This window comes from Meles meles, chromosome 7 (genome assembly GCF_922984935.1).
Source record: "Meles meles chromosome 7, mMelMel3.1 paternal haplotype, whole genome shotgun sequence".
Lineage (NCBI taxonomy): Eukaryota > Metazoa > Chordata > Mammalia > Carnivora > Mustelidae > Meles > Meles meles.
Window position 1 is genome coordinate 47,036,483 of NC_060072.1, and position 20,091 is coordinate 47,056,573.

The 20,091-nt window shown below is 37.1% G+C and overlaps 1 protein-coding gene across 1 annotated transcript in view; it reads left to right on the forward strand.

The window, feature by feature from the left end:
- Positions 1-20,091, forward strand: part of PTPRR (protein tyrosine phosphatase receptor type R) — a 234,200-nt gene that overhangs the window by 184,572 nt on the left and 29,537 nt on the right. Inside the window, 4 exon segments of the mRNA XM_046013982.1 lie at positions 3,999-4,185; positions 6,149-6,233; positions 15,146-15,225; positions 15,644-15,781. Of these exon segments, the coding sequence (XP_045869938.1) occupies positions 3,999-4,185; positions 6,149-6,233; positions 15,146-15,225; positions 15,644-15,781 (490 nt within the window).

Below are 20,091 nucleotides of genomic sequence, written 5' to 3' on the forward strand. Positions count from 1 at the left end.
TTGCCATAATAAAAGGAAATTTTTAGATAAGTAGGTTATCAAGAAGGATGTATTTTTCTATAGTGGCAAATGTGTAGATTCAGTTCATTTCAAAATGTTAATCTCAGTGTAAACAATTTTTGTGTTTCTGCGAAGATCTCTCAAAGTAGATCCTTTAGGGAGGCAGAAGGTGGGAGGTATATTGGACTTTATTCCATTATTACCCAAAATAATAGCCAGGCAACACTTCTTAGAAGTGTTACTTCTAAGTGTACTTAAACCTTCGGGTTCATCCTTGGAATAATCCTCTGAAGAAGGTACCCTTAATTACTCACTTCATAAAAGAAGAAGAAATTCTGATGCAACAAGGCTAGGTAGGCTGAGCAAAGGTCCACCACAAGCACATGGGAGAGGCAGGATTTGAGCCCGGACAAATCTGACTGTGAGGCTGGAATTCATACTCTGACTAGTACGCTGCCTCTACATTAGACTTCAGTTGTCTTGACCTTCCCCTAGCAGCTGACTCCCAGCTCCACGTAGGGCACTGGCTAGCCTAACATAATCTGCCCACTCTAACCTTGCTTTTGGGGAGCGAATCAGAAAGTGCTTGGATTTCGTAGTCTAGCTTGGATTGAATTTTTGTTCCATGTTCGTGTTCCTAAGTTAATTATTTCTTCACCCATAAAATGGGGGAAAGTAATAACCTCAGAGAGCTCTTACAGAGATGGCAATAGCATATGTGAAAGTGCTTAGAACAACGCTTGGCAAATCATGGATGTTTAATAAATATTAGTTTCCTTTCTTCCTTCCCTTGCCAGACAAAAGTCGTTCTTCCTTACTAAGTCAGTTTGCATGGAAATGCTTCCATGGCTCTCACTTAATCACAGAATCTTTGGAATTTTTGTTCATTCGATCAAATGGACCCTATTAGACATGGAATCTCAGAGGCTTCTCATCCCCCAAGTTTGGGCGGGGGATGCTGTGGAAAGCCCTGTTAGAAGTTTATATAAGCTGACATTCGAAAGTCTCTTCTGGGTTTGGGCAAGCATTTTATACTCTTATGTCTTTGACTCCTGCTTCTCTCTCATTTCTCCTACCTAACCCTGCCCCCCAATTCCAAAATGCACTTTTATACAACTGAACTCTAGCTCAAACTGCTTATATGCCATTTCTCAAAGATGCCTTATCATTTCCTGCTTCCACATTTTTTTTTTCTCCTGCCAGGCTCTCTCCTTGAATAACCTCTTACCGAAAATTTATCTGTGAACTTTTACCTTCAAGGCTTCACTCAAATGCCTGCTCCTCATACATCTCTGTCCACTCTGGATGGAAGAGACCTCCCTTTCTACCAGAACACCATAGCACTGAGTGTCACTCAATGGACAGACTGAAGACGCTTTACTCTTTGGGGGCGGAAGATTGATTGGATGGAATAATGATTTAAAACAGCACCTGATTATAAATGGCCTGTCCCAGCTCGTTACTAAAAAAATTTGTGAAGCAAGCAAAAGCCACAGTCTTACAAATACACTAAAAACTAATAAACAGTGTATTATCAGAATTAGGAAGGAATTTCTGACAATTTAAAGGCCAGAGGAACTGGATTGAGAAACTTTTAAAAACTGCTTTCCCACTAAAAATAGATAAAAATTCTTGCTCTGAGAATAGAACCACTCTTCACCCTCCTCAACTGTTTACCTCCTACTCAAAAATCACAGGGGCCCTGTCAATCACTCACGACACCCCCCCCACACACCCACAAGATGATGGGGTACAAACATTCTTCTATCAGCTAACTGATATTTTATGGGGTATCCAGTATGCTATCCCCTAATCCCTAACAGTGATTCAAAAGAATTAAACATAGTAAAAAAAAAACTAGAAAAGATATTTTGAGAACATGCAAAAAAAAAAAAAAAAAAAGACAGGTCATCAATATTAATTTTTTTTTAAGCCAGAGATGGAGGTGGCAGGAGGGTGAATTGGAGGAAAGTGATACAAACTTCCATTTAAGACAAATAATAAGTAATAAATAATGTAATGTATGTGACGTCCTGTACAACATGATGACTATAGCTAACTCTGCTGTATGGTACATTTGAGAGTTGTTAAGAGAGTGGATCCTAAGTTTTCATCACAAGGAAAAAGGTGTTTTTGTTTGTTTCTATAGGAGATGATGAATGTTAAATAAATTTATTGTGGCAATCATTTCACAATATATGTAATTCAATTAATAATGTCGTCTACCTTAAGTTTATATAGTGCTGTGTATAAGTTCTGTCTCAATAAAACTGGGGAAAAAAGTCAGATGTGAGACAAAATGTAGAATTAATAGGAAAATAAATACTTAATATTGATAAAATTCATAGTAAATATGTAATTGCTAATCTTTTAAAATAAAACAATGGCTGAAATATATAAAGTAAAAATTGCCAGGGATATAAAGAAAAATAACAATACAGGTATTGGGGAAGATCACTTACATCTCAGGCTTTGAGAAATCCAGTAGGAAAAAATAGATTGGAATAATGTCTTTAATAATATATAATAATATATAAGGTGGTGTGTGTGTGTGTGTATATATATATATGTGCATAAGTAAATTTATAGAGAGATAGATATAAATAGGTAATCAGTTCAGTTGCCTCCAAAAGTATCTATGAAATATTCAGAAAAAATTATCACAGTATTTGTCTCAAAGAAAGAATTGAGGAATTCCAAACATTAGAAGTTGGATGATTTGCATTTACTATTACTAGAAATTAATAAGGAAGATAAATTATAAAAACTTAAATAAACATCAAGCCAAGGCAGGAATTAAAACTACAGGTATAAACCATATAGAAATTAACAAAAATGACATTACATATCAATTCGTAAGAGGAAGGAACTTAACATGCTTTTGTTTAATGGGTTTTTGTGGTATGTTCTAATAATTTTCCATTGTTGAAAATTAAGCTCTAGCCACATGAGTATTTCCTGATGTTGTGCTCTATAGAAAGCGTGTAAAGCACCCTTCGAAGGAAATTTCCTGGGCCTAGTATTTGCTCTTACTGTCTTTGTTTACATTTGTTTTGACCTGTTTTTCCCTATTCTCCATTTCCTTGGAATACCAACCACTAGGCATCATATTGGATCATCTTAGAAATACCTAAGGTCCTTTAAATTTAATAGTTCTTGTGAGTATAATCTCTGACTTTGACCATCAGTCTTGGTTCCACACAGCTAGTGTTACTATTAAGAGGCACTCACACCTTCTATCCAAGACACAAGGGGCCTTTTACAAGTTGGAAGAGCTCCAACTCGTCTCCCAACTGGAAGAGGAAAATTACAGAGGGGAGATAAATTATAACTCAGAATAAGATTCTGTGATCTCAATATCTTCATGAGTTTGTCACAGAATTAAATAAATACATACACATACACACACATATATATATGCATGCATTCATACATACATACATAAATGAAAGATACGGATGTTATTTTTTTAGGGATTCACTCAGAATTATAAACAGTACATACATTTTAAAACTTTTAATTTCTATTTCAATGGCAATGATGTGAACCAAAGTGTTTTTTTTCCTCTGAGTTTCCTATGTCCAGTGAGATCATGTGTACAGTATATTGATGTCAGAAATGGCTATTTGATTTCTATACTGAACTCTCAGACATACAGAAAATAAAGCCGGTTTGTGTTATATGTGATTTCTCAATCCAACTCTGATGTTTGCTCTTCCTGAATTTTTCACTTAATATTACTAACAAGTATATCCATTAGTAAATTATTATTAGTAAATTATAGTGCATTTTCCAACAAAAAACCTGCCAGTTTCCTATAAAGAAACTGTAGATAGTTGCTATAGTCGTCTATGGTACCATAAGAAAAAAAGACATTTGGTCCTTATTTCTGGAAAAGTTCTCACTGAATAGTGAGTGCGTATGTACGAAAGACAAATTTGTGTGATCAAAATAACTCATGTGGTTTCTAAACGTATTAACTGTCTTCCCCAACGTAGACGAGGGTCCAACGTATCTCTTACATTGGACATGAGTAGCTTGGGGAACGTTGAACCCTTTGTGGCTATCCCAACCCCACGGGAGACGGTGGCAATGGAGTATCTGCAGTCAGCCAGCCGAATACTCACAAGATCACAGCTGAGGGACGTCGTGGCAAGTTCACATTTACTCCAAAGTGAATTCATGGTGAGCCTGCTGTTATTGTTCACTGCATATTCCGGGAACCCATCGGGGCTGCTGGTGATTAAGTTGATTTGTAAAAACACATGTCTACCCAGAGAGCTTTAGAGCTTCTTAGGTCTAATTATTGTCCAAAGGGAATATCCATTTTGTAGATCACTTCAGGTAAATCAGTTGTACATCTTAAGCCAAGTCTGTTGATTTTAATAAATTGATCATTCCAGGGTCTGTTCAGATATTTGCAACCACTCTGATGATGACATAACTAGCAGTGGGCTGGTTTTACCAATAGCCTCATCAACTATTATAAAGCATCCAAGGTAAAACATGAACATGCAGTTTTTAAAATTAGACTTTGAAATGTGTCATCTCTTCACATAGGAAGAAAACCTAGTGAGATGAAAGAACCAGTGAACGATCACACAACTAGCCAAAAGTACATCCAATATTCTTTTCTAGCACCAGAGATAGGTTTTTTGAGATAAGCCCTTAAAGGAAAGATGAAGCCAACAAGGAATACCAAGGAGAAGGATAATGCTGGAAGATGGTCATTGTCAGTGCGTGTCAGAAAGCAGGAAGAAGCAGGGGAGGAAAGATCTGTCATGGTTTTACCAAAACAGACTGATGTGCTCGAAATTTACCAAACATAAATGTGTGCTTTCTACTGAACATTCAACAATTTCACTTCTTTTGGTAACTTGGAACTCGGAAGTTACAGTATTTTGTTGAAGCAGAGAGTAGGGATGAATATTATAAATATCTAAAATAATGCAAGTTTAGGAAATGATATTTAAAAAGTAAGCTACTCCTCTTTGTAGACCACATCTCAAATTCATGATCTCAAATCTCCAGACTGAATGAAAACAATTTGAATTAATTTGTAGATAATTTCTTTCATTAAATTGAATTAATTTGTAGATAATTTCTTTCATTTCAATGAATATTAGGCTGTTGAGTTATATTTTCCATTGAAGAAAGTTCAAGTTATGAAAATAGTATTTCACGTGATCTAAAAATAAAAGTTCCTTTGTTTCACATTAACATTTATCTAAGTGATCTTTTACAGAATTTTAACTAGAGATCCTACTATTTTGTCTAATCAGATCCTTACATATTTGTTTCGACCCTTTGAAAACGTTGGCTAATGGCTTTCTTTGTCCCAGTCTATAGATGCTCACCTTTAAGATCTAATTCACTTCCACAGAGCCATTTCTGCTCTAATTGTTCCTCTCCAATCATTTGAGGCCCATAACATATAGTCTGAGTAAAAACATTTGTATTCTTGTTAAGTGGGAGAAAACAGTGTTCGGATGTCCTTCACTAAAAATACCACATTCACAACAACAAACGGAACAATACAATGAATCACTGACCTCTACCTCTGAAATCAATAACACATTATATGTTAATTAATTGAATTTAAATTTAAAGAAGAAAAAAAACAAATGGAACAATACAATTATAATCCATTCCTTAATACAAAAAAAATTATATCGCCATCGTTTAAATAAAAAAAAAACTCCCTTTGTATTTACCATTTGGAGAGGGAGGTTTTAATAATCCTGACAGAGTCATACAATGTTAAAAGAGAATCCATCATAATGAAATTTTTGGTAACTTATATAAAGATTTTTTAAAAATTTGAATACAGTATCCATTTTCAGCTGTTTATATATATTTCTAGCAATTATGTCAGAACAGAATTTTTAAAATCTAATCAAAGTTTTATATGTTTCTTTAATAACCGTATATAAAATAATACTTTCTAACAGTTTCTGTTTCTTACAGTCAACTTGCCAGGGTGCAGCTAATATGTTTGTGAAAGGAAGGGTGGTCAACCAGAGGTGGTAGTCTGTTGTTTTATAAATGACTTTGAAGTTCAGTGGGGTTCTGGATCAGATGGCCCCCTGTGAAGATTTTCTTTGTGGCAGCATTAGATATACTAATTTGATATCATTTATTTTTGCAGGAAATACCAATGAACTTTGTGGATCCCAAAGAAATTGACATTCCCCGTCATGGAACTAAAAATCGCTATAAGACCATTTTGCCAAGTAAGTTTCTTGAATGAAATAGTTCACATTATAAAGCAAAAGCCTTCCCCAGTCACCCTTACCTCATCACTTCCCATCCTCACAACTTCTCCATACACACCAAATTTGGAGTTAATAAATGCACATTAAGACTACTGACCATGAAAGTAGCTTGAGGTTCATTACTTTATCCTGTATTACTCTTCTTAAAATGGTCAGCTCACAATTCCAGCAAACACATGGTTCTAAAATTATATTGTGCCACACATTATGGTCAATTGATTTCATCAAACATTTCAATGCGCAAAGGATAGTCTTTTCAGCTAAAGGTTGCTGAGATAGCTGAATAGTCACATACCAAAAAAAAATGAAGTTTGATGCATGGAGGCCTGGATGGCTCAGCCGGTTAAGAGTTTGTCTTCAGCTGAGGTCATGACCCCAAGGTCCTGAGATCGACACCATGTTGGGCTCTCTGCTCATCAGAGTAGTCTGCTTCTTCTCCTTCTGTCCCTCCACCGCTTATGCACTCTCACTCATTCTCTCTCTCCCAAATAAATAAATAAAATCTTTTTTAAAAAAATGAAGTGGGACCCTGTCCCACACCATACACAAAACTCAATACAAAATGGATCAGACCTGAAGGTAAGAGCTAAAACTATCAAACTATTAGTATAAAACAGATATAAATCTTCATGACCTTGAATTAGTCGATGAATTATAAAATATGACAGCAAAAGTACAAGCAATAACAAAAAATAGATAAATTGAATTTTATTAAATGAAAGTATTTTGTGCTTCAAAGGAGACCATCAAGAAGATAGAGAACTCACAAAATAGGAAAAAACGTTTGTAAATTAAATACCTAATAAGGGACTTCTATCTAGAATGTATAAAGAACTCTTACCACTTAGTTATAAAAAGACAGCCCAAATTAAAAAATGGGCAAAAAACTTGAGTAGACATTTCTCCATGGAAGAGATACAGATGATCAACAAGCATTCGAAAAGATGCTCAACATTATTGGCCATAAGGGAAATCAAAACCACAATGAGATACCACCTCACATCCACATGATTATAATAAAAATGATAGACCATATAGAAAGTGCTAGCAGGGATGGGAAGAAACTGGAACCTTCCCACATCACTAGTAGAGATGTAAAATGGTACAGCTACTTAAGAAACAGTGTGGTAGTTCCTCAAATGGCAAATCCTAGAGTGACTGTATGACTCAGACATTCTACTCCTAGGCATATAACCAAGAGAAATGAAAACATTTCATTGTCAATCACAAGACAAATAGATAGTTGGGGTTTTGGCAAAAATCCATAAACATCTCAAAACAATAGCTCTGGAAGGATGGAGCCACAAAGACTTTTTAAAAGTATTGATATTAGAAAGCTATACACAACTGTTTGTAACAGCATTATTTATAATAGCCCCAAAGGTGAAAACAACCAAAATATCCATCAACTGATGGAGAAATAAAATGTAGACTATCCACACAATGGAATATTACTTAGCCATAAAGAGGAATGAGGTGCTGATGCCTGCTACAACATGAATGAACCTTGAAACATTATGCTAAGTGAAAGAAACCATCACAGAAGACCTCATACTGTATAATTCCATTTATATGAAGTGGCCAGATTGGCAAATCTATAAAGACAGAAACTGTCTTAGGGGTTGCCTAGTGCTGGGAGGCATAGAAATAGCTGTCAGTTGTACAACTTTGTGAATAAAGAAAAAGAACTCTATGATGGTACACTTTAAATGTGTGAATTGTATGGTATATGAGTTACATCTTAATAAAGCTGTTACCAAAAAATTTCATTGTGCATAATAATCATCCAGAGTCCTTGGGGCACCTGGGTGGCTCAGTGGGTTAAAGCCACTGCCTTCAGCTCAGGTCATGAGCTCAGAGTCCTGGAATCGAGCCCCACATTGGGCTCTCTGCTCATCAGGGAGTCTGCTTCCCCCCACCCCCGCCTGCCTCTCTGCCTACTGTGATCTCTGTCTGTCAAATAAATAAAAAATCTTTAAAAAAAATAATAATCATCTAGAGTCCTTATAAAAATCTAGAGTCCTAATGGACGAAAGAAAAAAAAATCTGGAGTCCTGTGTCCCACCCAGGGATTCTGTTTAAGTAAGTCTGCTGTTGGGTTCAAGAATCTGTATTTCTTTTTTTTTTTAATTTTTTAAAATGATTTTATTTATTTATTTGACAGAGAGAGCACAAATAGGCAGAGTGGCAGGAAGAGGGAGAAGCAGGTTCCCCGTTAAGCAGGGAGCCCGATGTGGGGCTCTATCCCAGGACCTTGGGATCATGACCTGAGCTGAAGGCAGAGGCTTAACCAACTGAGCCACCCAAGTGCCTCAAGAATCCGTATTTCTTTTTTTTTTTTTCCATTTTATTTATTTTTTCAGCGTAACAGTATTCATTCTTTTTGCACAACACCCAGTGCTCCATGCAAAACGTGCCCTCCCCATTACCCACCACCTGTTCCCCCAACCTCCCACCCTTGACCCTTCAAAACCCTCAGGTTGCCCCAACCTCCCACCCCTGACCCTTCAAAACCCTCAGGTTGTTTTTCAGAGTCCATAGTCTCTTATGGTTCGCCTCCCCTCCCCAATGTCCATAGCCCGCTCCCCCTCTCTCAATCCCACCTCCCCCCAGGAACCCCCAGTTTGTTTTGTGAGATTGAGAGTCATTTATGGTTTGTCTCCCTCCCAATCCCATCTTGTTTCATTTATTCTTCTCCTATCCCCCTACCCCCCCATGTTGCTTCTCCACGTCCTCATATCAGGGAGATCATATGAAAGACAACTATCATAAGAATCCGTATTTCTAAGCTAACACCCAGGTGATTCTGATACAGATAATACCAGGATGACACTTTGAGAAACACTGTTTGGCAATGTTAAAACAAAATTTAACTGGGGTGCCTGGGTGGCTCAGTTGGTTAAGCATCTGCCTTCAGCTCAGGTCATGATCTCAGGGTCCTGGATCAAGCCCCACTTTGGGCTCCCTGCTCAGTGGAGAGCCAGCTTCTCCTCTCCCTCTGCTGCTTCCCCTGCTTGTGCTCTCTCTCTCTCTCTCTCAAATAAATTAAATAAATAAATACAATCTTTAAGGGAAAAAAACTAAAAATATTTAAAGAAAAATACTAAATTTAACTCCATGAAATTTATCAATATCAGGCAATGAGCTGATGACTAGAGGAGAGAGCCACGTAAATGAGTAATTATGTTCAATGTAATTAAAGCCAGAATTGAGATCTAGCCCAAGTAGTGTAGGAGTATAGAGAGGACCAAGTTATTCTGTTTAGAGTAGCAAAAATGCTTTGGAGAGGATATAACATTGTCATTCGCTAGACAACAGATGGTTGGGGGTTTGGCAAAATCCATAAACATCTCAGAACAATAGCTCTGGAAAGATGGAGCCACAAAACTTTTGAAAAGTATGGATATTGAAATAGTAGAGTCTGTATAATTAAGCCCATGGATTCACTCATAAAACATCAAATTCTCCATATTTATGGTAATATCAAGAATTATTGTTAATGGTGTCTTTGAGCTTCCCCCTCTGGTAGAGCAGGAAACACTGCACTATAACATATTTTTAATGGGTCTATCCAGTATCATCCCTGTTGAAAGATATTTTATAACTACAGGAATGAAAGTGCTGTGTGTTATAAGTGTGCTTCTCTCTGTCTCTGTCTCTCTCAAGATTTTTCATCTGAAATTTACCAAATGTAAGTAATTAGGGCACATACATTCGTTGCAATTTTACTTAACCATCCAATGTCCAAAGGATTCAGAAATTATTAGGATTATTTAAAGTTCAGCCTTCTCAGAGGTGCCTGGATCGCTCCGTCAGTTATGCATCTGACTGTTGGTTTCAGCTCAGGTAATGATCTCATGGATCTCAAGGTCAAGCCCACAGAGCTCCAAGTTGGGTTCCCAGCTCAGCAAGAAGTCAGCTTGAAGTTGCTCTCCCTCTGCTCCTCCCCACACTCGCACACTCTGTCTCCTTTTCTCTCTCTCTCTCTCTCTCTCTCTCTCTAATAAATAAATAAATCTTTGGAGAAAAAAAAAAGGAAAAATAAATAAAGTTCAGCCTTCTCTATTTCCTGCCCAGATGATATCAGACCTAGTCCCTCATAGTCCTGTGTCAGCTTTTCCATTCCCAGAACTGGGTGGGTCACTTGAACCAGGGCACCTGTGCTGACAAGTGATGTTGCAAATAATGGGTTTTCTGGTGAAAATGTCTGTAGCCTGAATGCACTACCCATCCCCTGTTGCACAAAATATAATCTGGTACATATAGTTTGGGCACACCCCACTATTGGTTGAAAATCATCAGAGAAGACTGGAATTTACATGGAAAGCTATTCTTTATGGTTTATTTTAGATTATAATATGGGATGAATTTGAAACATTACATACAATAATTTAAAATGATTAAGATTTTAAGTTTTATTTTTAAGATTTTATTGATTTATTTGAGAGAGAGCTAGCAAAGAGAGTACAAGGTGGGGGGTGAAGCAGAGAGAGAGAGAGAGAGAGAGAGAAACACTCCCCTCTGACCAGGGAGCCTGATGCAGGGCTCTATTGCAGGACCCTGGGGTCATGACCTAAGCTGAAGGCAGATGCTTAACCACCTGAACCACTCACGCCCCCAAGTATTATGTTTTTTTCATTGTTTTAACCTATAATAAACTCAAGTTTAAACTTCCAACATGGGGGTGCCTGGGTGGCTCAGTCCGCTAAATGTCTGCCTTGGGCTCAGGTCATGATCCCAGGATCCTGGGTTGGAGCTCCATGTCAGTCTCCCTGCTCAGTGGGGAGACTGCTTCTCTCACGTCCTCTGCCCCTCCTGCCTCTTGTGTTCTCTCTTGCCCACTCTCTCAAATAAATAAATAAAATCTTTTAAAAAAGTACTGCCAGATTTTACATATTAGTGAGGCTACATAATTTGGAAGATGTTTTGCAGCAGAAATATGGATGACCAAGAGCCAATTAAATCATGGCTGTTTCTCTAAGGATGATGTCAGCCTGGCTCAGAACACTCTACGTGGTAGATTAAAAGTGTGAAGGGTAAATTTATATCACATATTTCGCAACAAAAAATAAATATTAGTGATGAAAATAGGTCTATGTCCTAAATCATAAAAGCAATGGGGGGAAAAAAAACTAATCATACATCAGTATGAAGTTGTTTGCACAATGAAGTATAACAACAAATTTCATGTTTATTTATTCCATGCAGACAATATATATATAGAAATCTAAAACAATATAGGTGAAATCAAAGAACTCTATTAATTAAACCCTAATTACATTGGCCATCACTTCATATTTAAAAATCTAAAATCTGATAATATTTCTTACTTATGTTTCCTGTTCTATTAAGTGCCCAGAACAGAGTAGATATTGCAAATAAGTGAGCCACTCATTAAGGCAACAAGTTGTATGGCTCAAACAAAATATTGGAGTTAGACTTGCCTCCCTACCCTGGCAGGAGCATTCATAGTTTATGGAACACAACTTAATCATTCTGCACCATCCTTTCTTCATCCCTAAAGATGAAGTGATAATAATATTGCTACATAGGACTGTAGGAAGAATTAAGTAATCATATGTGAAAAGAGAGGTTCTCACTACTACTGAGCCCCCATCTAATGTTAGTTTCTCCTTTCCCGCCACCTAACTGAGGATGCATTAATTATTAACCCCACAACCAATTCCAGAAAATAGTAACATTAAGGGGGAAAGAAAGCTTTACAGTTTCAAAAGCAGACATTTAAGTGCCCTTTTTTCTCTTACAATTTTCACATGGATTTTAAAAAGGGAGTTTCCATATAATCGCCATCTTGCATTGCTAAGATCAGCCTGGTCAAAACCCTGTAGAGTGATGGAAACGCTCTGTATCTCCAATATGATGGCCATTAGCTATGTGTAGCAATGGAGCATGTGAATTTTAGCCAGTGCACCTGGGGAACTGATTTTTAAGTTTTATTTTATTTTCATTAACTTAACGTTAGCTACATGTGGCTAGTGGCACCATATTGGATAATGCAAGCCTGGAGTCTTCTCTCTCTCCTGCAACAAACTGAAAGTGACTCCCAGTCACCTTAAAGGTGGAGCCAAGTCCCTGCCTTCCCTCCTATTTCCCATTTATCTTGAATTCATCTAGAGAAACTATGCTATTCCTCTCATTCTCTGCCTATGCCTAGGGTTACACTAGCAGTATAAGCCATTCTTTCATCTAATAGTTTCTCCTCTTGACTCCAAACCTCAAATGCTTTTCTGCCCAGAGAAGAAATCATCGGAATAGAATAACCTTTGACAAAATCTGATAGGATGGCAGTCAGAATACCAGGATCCAGAGGTGCCTGGGTGATGCAGTGAGTTAAAGGTCTGACTCTTGGTTTTGGCTCAGGTTGTGATCTAATGGTTGTTAGATCGAGCTCACTGTTGGGCTCCATGCCTAGTGTGGAGTCTACTTGAGTTTCTTTCTCCCTCTCCCTCTGCCCCCCCCCACACTCTCTGTCTCTCAAATAAATAAAAAAATCTTAAAAAATAATTAAAGGATATCAGGATCTAGGTACCATTTTGTCTGTTAAATAGAAAGAGTTAAATTGCCAGAGGTATTTTGAAGAGGCCAGATGGGGATATTTCATGTGTTCTATACGCTAAATCTATATGTGTTCAATAATTTGTTGAGAAAAAAAAAGAAACAGGAAGAAGAGCAGAAGGAAAAGAAGGAATAAGAGAGAAAGAGGGGAGGGAGGGAAAAGGGGGAAGGAAGAGGAAGAAAGCAAGAGGAGAGAAGGAAGGAAATAAAAGGGGAAGAGCAGAGGAAAGGGAAGAAAAATTGCTCAGTGTTGGGATTGTTATTGCCTCTTCCTAGATGTATCATAAGTGGCATGCTAAATATTTAACATATAGTCCAGAAATATCTGTCCTGAAAAAAGGTGAATTTGACCAAAATATAGACTTAAAATACACATATTGATTTAAAATGCATAAAATGAATACATTTATAACAGTAATATGAAAATAACAATGATAATGATGATAAAGTTTTGGATTTTTTTTAATCATCAGCTTTTTTAATTAGTCTAATCTAACATTAAAAAGGCAAAAAGGCTTTGATTAGAGTGACAGTTTTCCCTTACTCAGTCCTATGGTGCATTCTTGTTTAAAAAGTTTTTGGAAACCACTAAATACTTGGAAGTCTAACAAACTACCAATTTCCAAACTAAATTTAGCTTGACAGGGAACCTGCTTCTAAGCAGTTTATAGGGCTGAGTTCTCAATAAGTCGTATACATGGTAGGCATTATAAAAACTGAAGGGAGTGGACTTCTTTTCAAGTCTCACTGGTATAGGGCTCTTGTGGAAACTTCTAATAGTGGATACTGAAAAGGGATAAAAAATTTTCCAGTTCCCCTTTGCTAACAAAAGGAATCTAGAAAGTCAAAAACAGTGTTTCAACTCTGATAGAAATGAATTCTGATATTAAACACTCTATGAACCATATACCAGGTAGAAATCACAAAGGATACAAAAGTTAGTTTTAAAAAAGAAGAGTTTAAGGGGCACCTGGCTGGCTCAGTGGCTTAAGCCCTGCCTTCGGCTTGGGTCATGATCTCAGGGTCCTGGGATCGAGCCCCGCATCGAGCTCTCTGCTAGGCGGGAAGCCTGCTTCCCCCTCTCTCTCTCTGCCTGCCTCTCTGCCTACTTGTGATCTCTGTCAAATAAAAAAATAAAATCTTAAAAAAAAAAGAGTTAATTAAATATAATTCTTTCCTTCAAGGGGTTCAGTACAATTCATTGAGAGCAGGTAAAAATTGAAGCACTTAAAATATAAGATGGCAAATATTAAAATAAAATATGAAAAAAGTAGCACAGTCAGCTTATTTGGTTTAGCTCAACAAGAGTCATTGGTGGCATCAGTAAGAGGAGTCTCTGCATTAAACTAAGGTTAGGATAGACTGGGGTGTTCACAAGGAGGACTGAGTTGTAGAGGTGGAGGTAAGAACAGTGGATATGATAAACTCTCTCAAGTTTACCTGTCTGGAGAAAAACAGTAATAAAACAATTACTAGAGCGGAATGCCTAGAACTGACTTCTTAAATAATGTAACATTTTCTAACCTTCTAAATCAATGCAATAAACAAATATTGAAAGTCTGCTATTCATATAAGCACTGTCCTAGACACTGAGTCTTGGATAAAATGAAAAAATCTCTGTCTTTACCTTTAAGAGGCTTGTAGTATGTCAGACTAAAGAAATCATAAAGGGATGATTTGGCCTTAATTCATTTAGATAAACATTGGTAGAAATAACTACCATATTTTCCATAACACCGTGGTTTGCAAAGAGCCTTTCAACTTCTTGATGCAAAGTGATTTGAAGAGTTAAGACAATGTTCTTAGCACTATAACAATCTACCTAATATCAGATTTTCCTGCTGTAAGTGGACAAATGGTAACTAAAGACAGCTTCTTTAGGGAGAGGGGATTCGAGCCAGACCAAGTGTTTTTTGGACAGAAGAGAAGTGTGAAGTGAGTAAGAAAATCTGGTACAAATTCCAAATCCCAAAGAACAGAAAAAGGAGCATAAATAAGAAATGGGGTCAAGAATCAGAAACCCACAAAAAATAGCATGATGAGTAAACTCATTATCTCAAGCTTATGAGCAAGATTTGTGTTAAGGGACAGGGACCAAGATGGGCCCAATTGTCCCTCAGTGCACACAGTTGTATCCAAAGACAGACACACAGACACATCAGCAACAAACATTGACACAAGCCAGATGGTCAGTATATAAATTAACAAGTGTGCTATGTACAGTTATTGGTGTTCTAAGAAACTTTAAAAAGAGTAGATTTGTCTAAAGCATTCCTTCTTGTTTTCTTCATTAGATCCCCTCAGCAGAGTGTGTTTGAGACCAAAAAATGTAACTGATTCTTTGAGCACCTACATTAATGCTAATTATATTCGGGTAAGTAAGTAAATAAAAATATCTTTCTGATGAGCATGTCGACTTACTATTTGGAATCGTTGGGGATTGTTTTCCCCTCAGAGTGGATTAATTTTGATTTAACTTGTTTACTAGCAAACTTTCTCCTTTGTTTAGTCATAATCGACATTGGTAGCGAGTCCTTTACCTTGAGCCTTCCTTTCCTGTGTGTCTCTGGCTACAGCTCTGGGTGCTGGGGAGGTGCTCTAGTGAGAATCATGGCCCTCACTATTGTGTGCCGTGCTTGACTTGGGAGAACAGCCAGATGGATTGTGTTAGAATCAGTGAAGCCGTGAACGCCTGTGTTGTTTTTGGACCATTTTGTTCTGAACTTGCTCTAAACTTTCAGTGCAAGACATGAATTTCAAATCCAATATTTTTGTCTCTTTACTCACACCAGGGCTACAGTGGCAAAGAGAAAGCATTCATCGCCACACAGGGCCCCATGATCAACACCGTGAATGATTTCTGGCAGATGGTTTGGCAGGAAGACAGTCCCGTGATTGTCATGATCACAAAACTCAAAGAAAAAAATGAGGTATGACCTTTCCCCAAGTAGTGAACGTTATAAATTTTCTGTTGCTATGGAAGAGCTATTGTATAAGGAAAATTGCCTTGTACTTAAGTACACGTTGAAGATGGAAGTTTAAAGACGAGTTCACTGCATGCTTCTGAGAATGGTCAATGTCGTCATTGTATGAGTGGCAGCTTTCCATCAGAAGAATCAATACACTTGACATACATGTGTCTCACATATCCCACATATCTCTGTAAGGAAATGAGGGTCTCTGCATTATCACTCTGAATTATAAGCAGGGAAATTTAAAAAATCACTCATTCGTGTCTCAAATAATTTTTGAGCATTTATTGTGTGACAGATACTACTTTAGTTGTTGGTAATACATTAGTAAACAAAACACACAGAGATGTCTGCCATTGGTAGATTTTAACTTTCTAATGGGGAAGACAGATTAAAAAACAATAAACATAATAAATTCATAAAACCGTAGCAATAGAAAGAATAAATTGCATAGGGGGAACAAGGTAGGTAGGATAAGGAGATTGGGTGTGCTGTGCTGTAGGAGGGATGAGAGGGGACGAATATGCTTTTGTATTATATAGGGTGGGAGGAATGAAGCCCCCTAAGCAAGGGAGATTTGAAAGAAAGATTTGAAGGAAGTTACAAAAGCCAAGCAAGTTTTTCAATATCTTCGTAATAAGAAATCCAAGGAGATAAATTTAGGTTCCATTTCGATACTAGCAGTCTTGCCTAAGGGTCTAGCTTACAAAACATTCATTCAGTCCTTTACATCATAAAAACAGAATTTTGTAATTCCCAAACGGTGCTACGTACTGTTTACATTTTAGGACATCTTACTGGAATAATTTACAGTCTGATTTTAGTCAGCATTTGTGTTTGCTTCCTTATCAAAATTACTGTATCAGAGCCTCACGATGACAATAAGAGTTTAAGAAAACAGCTTTCCCTTATTCCTTTTTGGTGAGTTATAACCCTTAAGTATACTACAATCTTGCACTAATCAAGAAAATCCAGGCTCACAAGTAGCAATCTATAAGTTTTGTAATAAAGCTTGTTGCCCTCTTTCATTTTTGCTACAACAGATAAAGGATTTTTTTTCCCTGAATCTATCCTAGAAAAAAGTGTATTTTGGGCCAGCAGATGAAGCTATATACTTAACTAACTATATAACTTACTAAATAAATATATTTCTATGAATCTTATATGAAAACCTGAGGTGGCATAATAAAAATACCCTCTAATATTCTCAGCTTTTTCACCCATATCAATATATCAACACATCAGGACACTGATAATTCCTGCACAGTTGTTTAACATCCATGACACTTTGCCTTTATTTTACCTACTCAAAATAGACTGTTCAAGTTTAAAGTGTATTCTCTGTATATATATATTCCTGCATACAAATAGGCTAGGATAATCTGAAAAGCCTCCCATCACAAAACCAGTCATACTAGATAAAATTTAAAATAGCATAAAATATAAAATAGAATATAGCAACATTTCCTAATATGAGTAGACTGTATTACTCATTATTAAAATTAAAAATTCCTTTTTGCCCAGAGCTTCCATGATGTAAATATAATACTACAGTGGAAACTTTGATGTTTTTCAGATAAAATAGTAAAATAAAAATAGCGTGCCTAACAGAGCTTGGGGGGGAAAATCCCAGCAGTCAAAAACTGAATAAAAGGCATAAAGCCAGAGATTATGGCTTACTTGTGCTTTAATGACAATACAAGAACTGGAGACAAAGCCTTGGGCTTGCAGGAGCCAGGAGCTGGAATGGAGACCTTCCACAGAGAGAGCTCCTGCAAAGGCTGTGCCTTCGGTAAAAAGGTGAACCACAAAAATAAACCTGCCTTCCAAAATAGGACTGTAACAGGAAATCAGTCCATCTAAATCTGGTCTTCTTGTGGGATAGATAAAAATGGTCTCTCTGGTACTCACCATTCGAAAACCAGGAAACGCCAAGTCGAGCAATTAATATAGAAAGTAATCCTGATTGATAACACTCTGTGGCACTTTACAGAAACAAAGGCAAAAGCTTTCTAGATACATACACTCTCGGGATTTATGTCAGAGAATTTCAACAGAAACAGCCCAGCCAAACATAAGCTCACAAGTCAAAATTATGAGACAACACAAGTAAATAAACAACATAAGGAAAAATCAGAAGCAACAACACATAGGTAAAGTAGACCTACAAGAAATGAAAATAATAGATACTATAAATACATGCTTTTTTTTTATAATTAAGCTCACAAAATATAAGATTAAAAACTTGGCAGGGGAACAAATTACTACCAAAAAAGACTAGGAAGATGTAAAAACAAACCAAAGAGTCCTAGAAATAATATTATAGAGATATTAAAATTTAAAAAGAACACCTCATTAGACAGGTGTGATAACAGGCCAGACACAGCTGAGTAAATATAATGACCGAATTGCAAATAGAGCTAAAGAAATTACCCAGAAGACTGAAATGACAAAAAATATGAAAGAAAGTTTAAGACCTAGAGGGCAGTATGTAAAAGTTCAATGTATATAAAATGAGTATTTTAGAAGAAGAACAAAGAGAATCTGAGAAAAGAAGCAATATTTGAGGAAATAGTGGCCAGAGATTTTCCAGAAGGGATAAAAACCATGAGCTGTCAGATTTAAGAATCACCATAAATTCTAGGCTAGTAAGTAAAAATAAATCCACAACTAGGAAAATAAAAAACACTACAGAGAGGATTTTAACAACAGAGTAACTAAAAAATGGCTTCTCAGTAGTAGCCATAGAAGCCAAAAAACAGAACACACCTAGCAAGGAATGAAAGACAGTGATGACCCAGAACTCACACCACATTTAGCAACATTCTTTCAATCTGAGTAGCATGCCTTACTCATTAAATTAAAATTAAAAATTCCTTTCTGTCCAGACCCTCCGTGATGTAAATATACTCCATAGAGGAAACTTTGATGTTTTGTAGATCAAAATGACACGGAGAAGCTTGGCTCAAAAGAAATATGCAGTAAGCTTCACACTACCAGGAAAATGCTGTTTACCAAAAATGTGCCAACTTTCAATTGTGTTGAGCGTCATTGCTTGGAATAGACAAAAATCATTTCCTCCCAAAAAAATGAAGTTGGAGTTATCTTTAGAAATTCCCAGGCTTTATATTTTCATGAACCTTTCTACTTTCTAATAAATAAATGACTAATTGCCAAGCTCTTATTTAATAATCCCAGTATTCTCATATCACCAATAGGGTTTTTACTCTTTCTTATCATTCATGTGTTCATTGGTGTGGCACTTTTAATTTCCTTCAAGAACTTTCCCCCTGCATTCACAACGTGGCAAATGCTCAGGAGGCCTAGCTTTCAGCCTATCTCGACTTTCCATGTACCTTCCTCACGAGCTCCATCATTACTAGTTTTGACTGAAAGCGGGAGACTTACGACTCTTCGTTTACATGGACACCAAGAGGCCATTGTAGGGTTATTAACTGACCTCACTGGGATACTGTTGTGTCTCAGGGGATAGGGAAGCCCCGGGAGACGGAGAGACACAGACAATGGCCAGTCAGTGGAGCACTCAGAACTCACCCACGTAACGATTTAGTTCATGGTCTTAGAAGGGCATAGTTCATGGAACCCCAAAACAATGACAATAGGAACACCAAAGATCACTAATCACAGATCACCTTTAAGGAATGTAATAATAATGAAAAAGTTTGAAAAGATGTGAGAATTACCAAAATAGGACATGAAGACATGAAGCGAGCAAAAACTGTTGGAAAAATGATGCCGATAAACTCCAGAAAGGAAAGGAGTCTCCGGGCAGGCTTGCCACAGACCTTCAATTTGTAGAAAATGCAGGATCTACAAAGCACATAAAGTGAAGCTCAATACAACGAGGTATGCCTGTACCAAGAATGAAAAAAAAACAACAAAAAACAAAACAAGTAAACCAAGTCTCAGAACCAGCTGTCTGTCTGTCCAGACAAGGTCAAGGAAGGTAATGTTGAAGGCCAGCCTGGCAGATAGACAACAGAGCCTGTGGACCAGCCTTCAGCTTTCCTGGAGGACCAGAATTAGCTATTATAATATCTTAGAGAGGCAGCCTGGCCTAGCACTGCCTAGCAATGCTGGACAGCTAATCTCCAATTCCATTTCCTATGCTTATACTGCCCAAGCAATTAAGGGTGGCCCAAAATTCAGAGGCCCACATCTCTCAAGCAAAATTACTCACTTTTCCTTTCAGACATGCTTATATTCCAAATATAACCACACCTTAATTTTTAATTTGTTCGGATTCA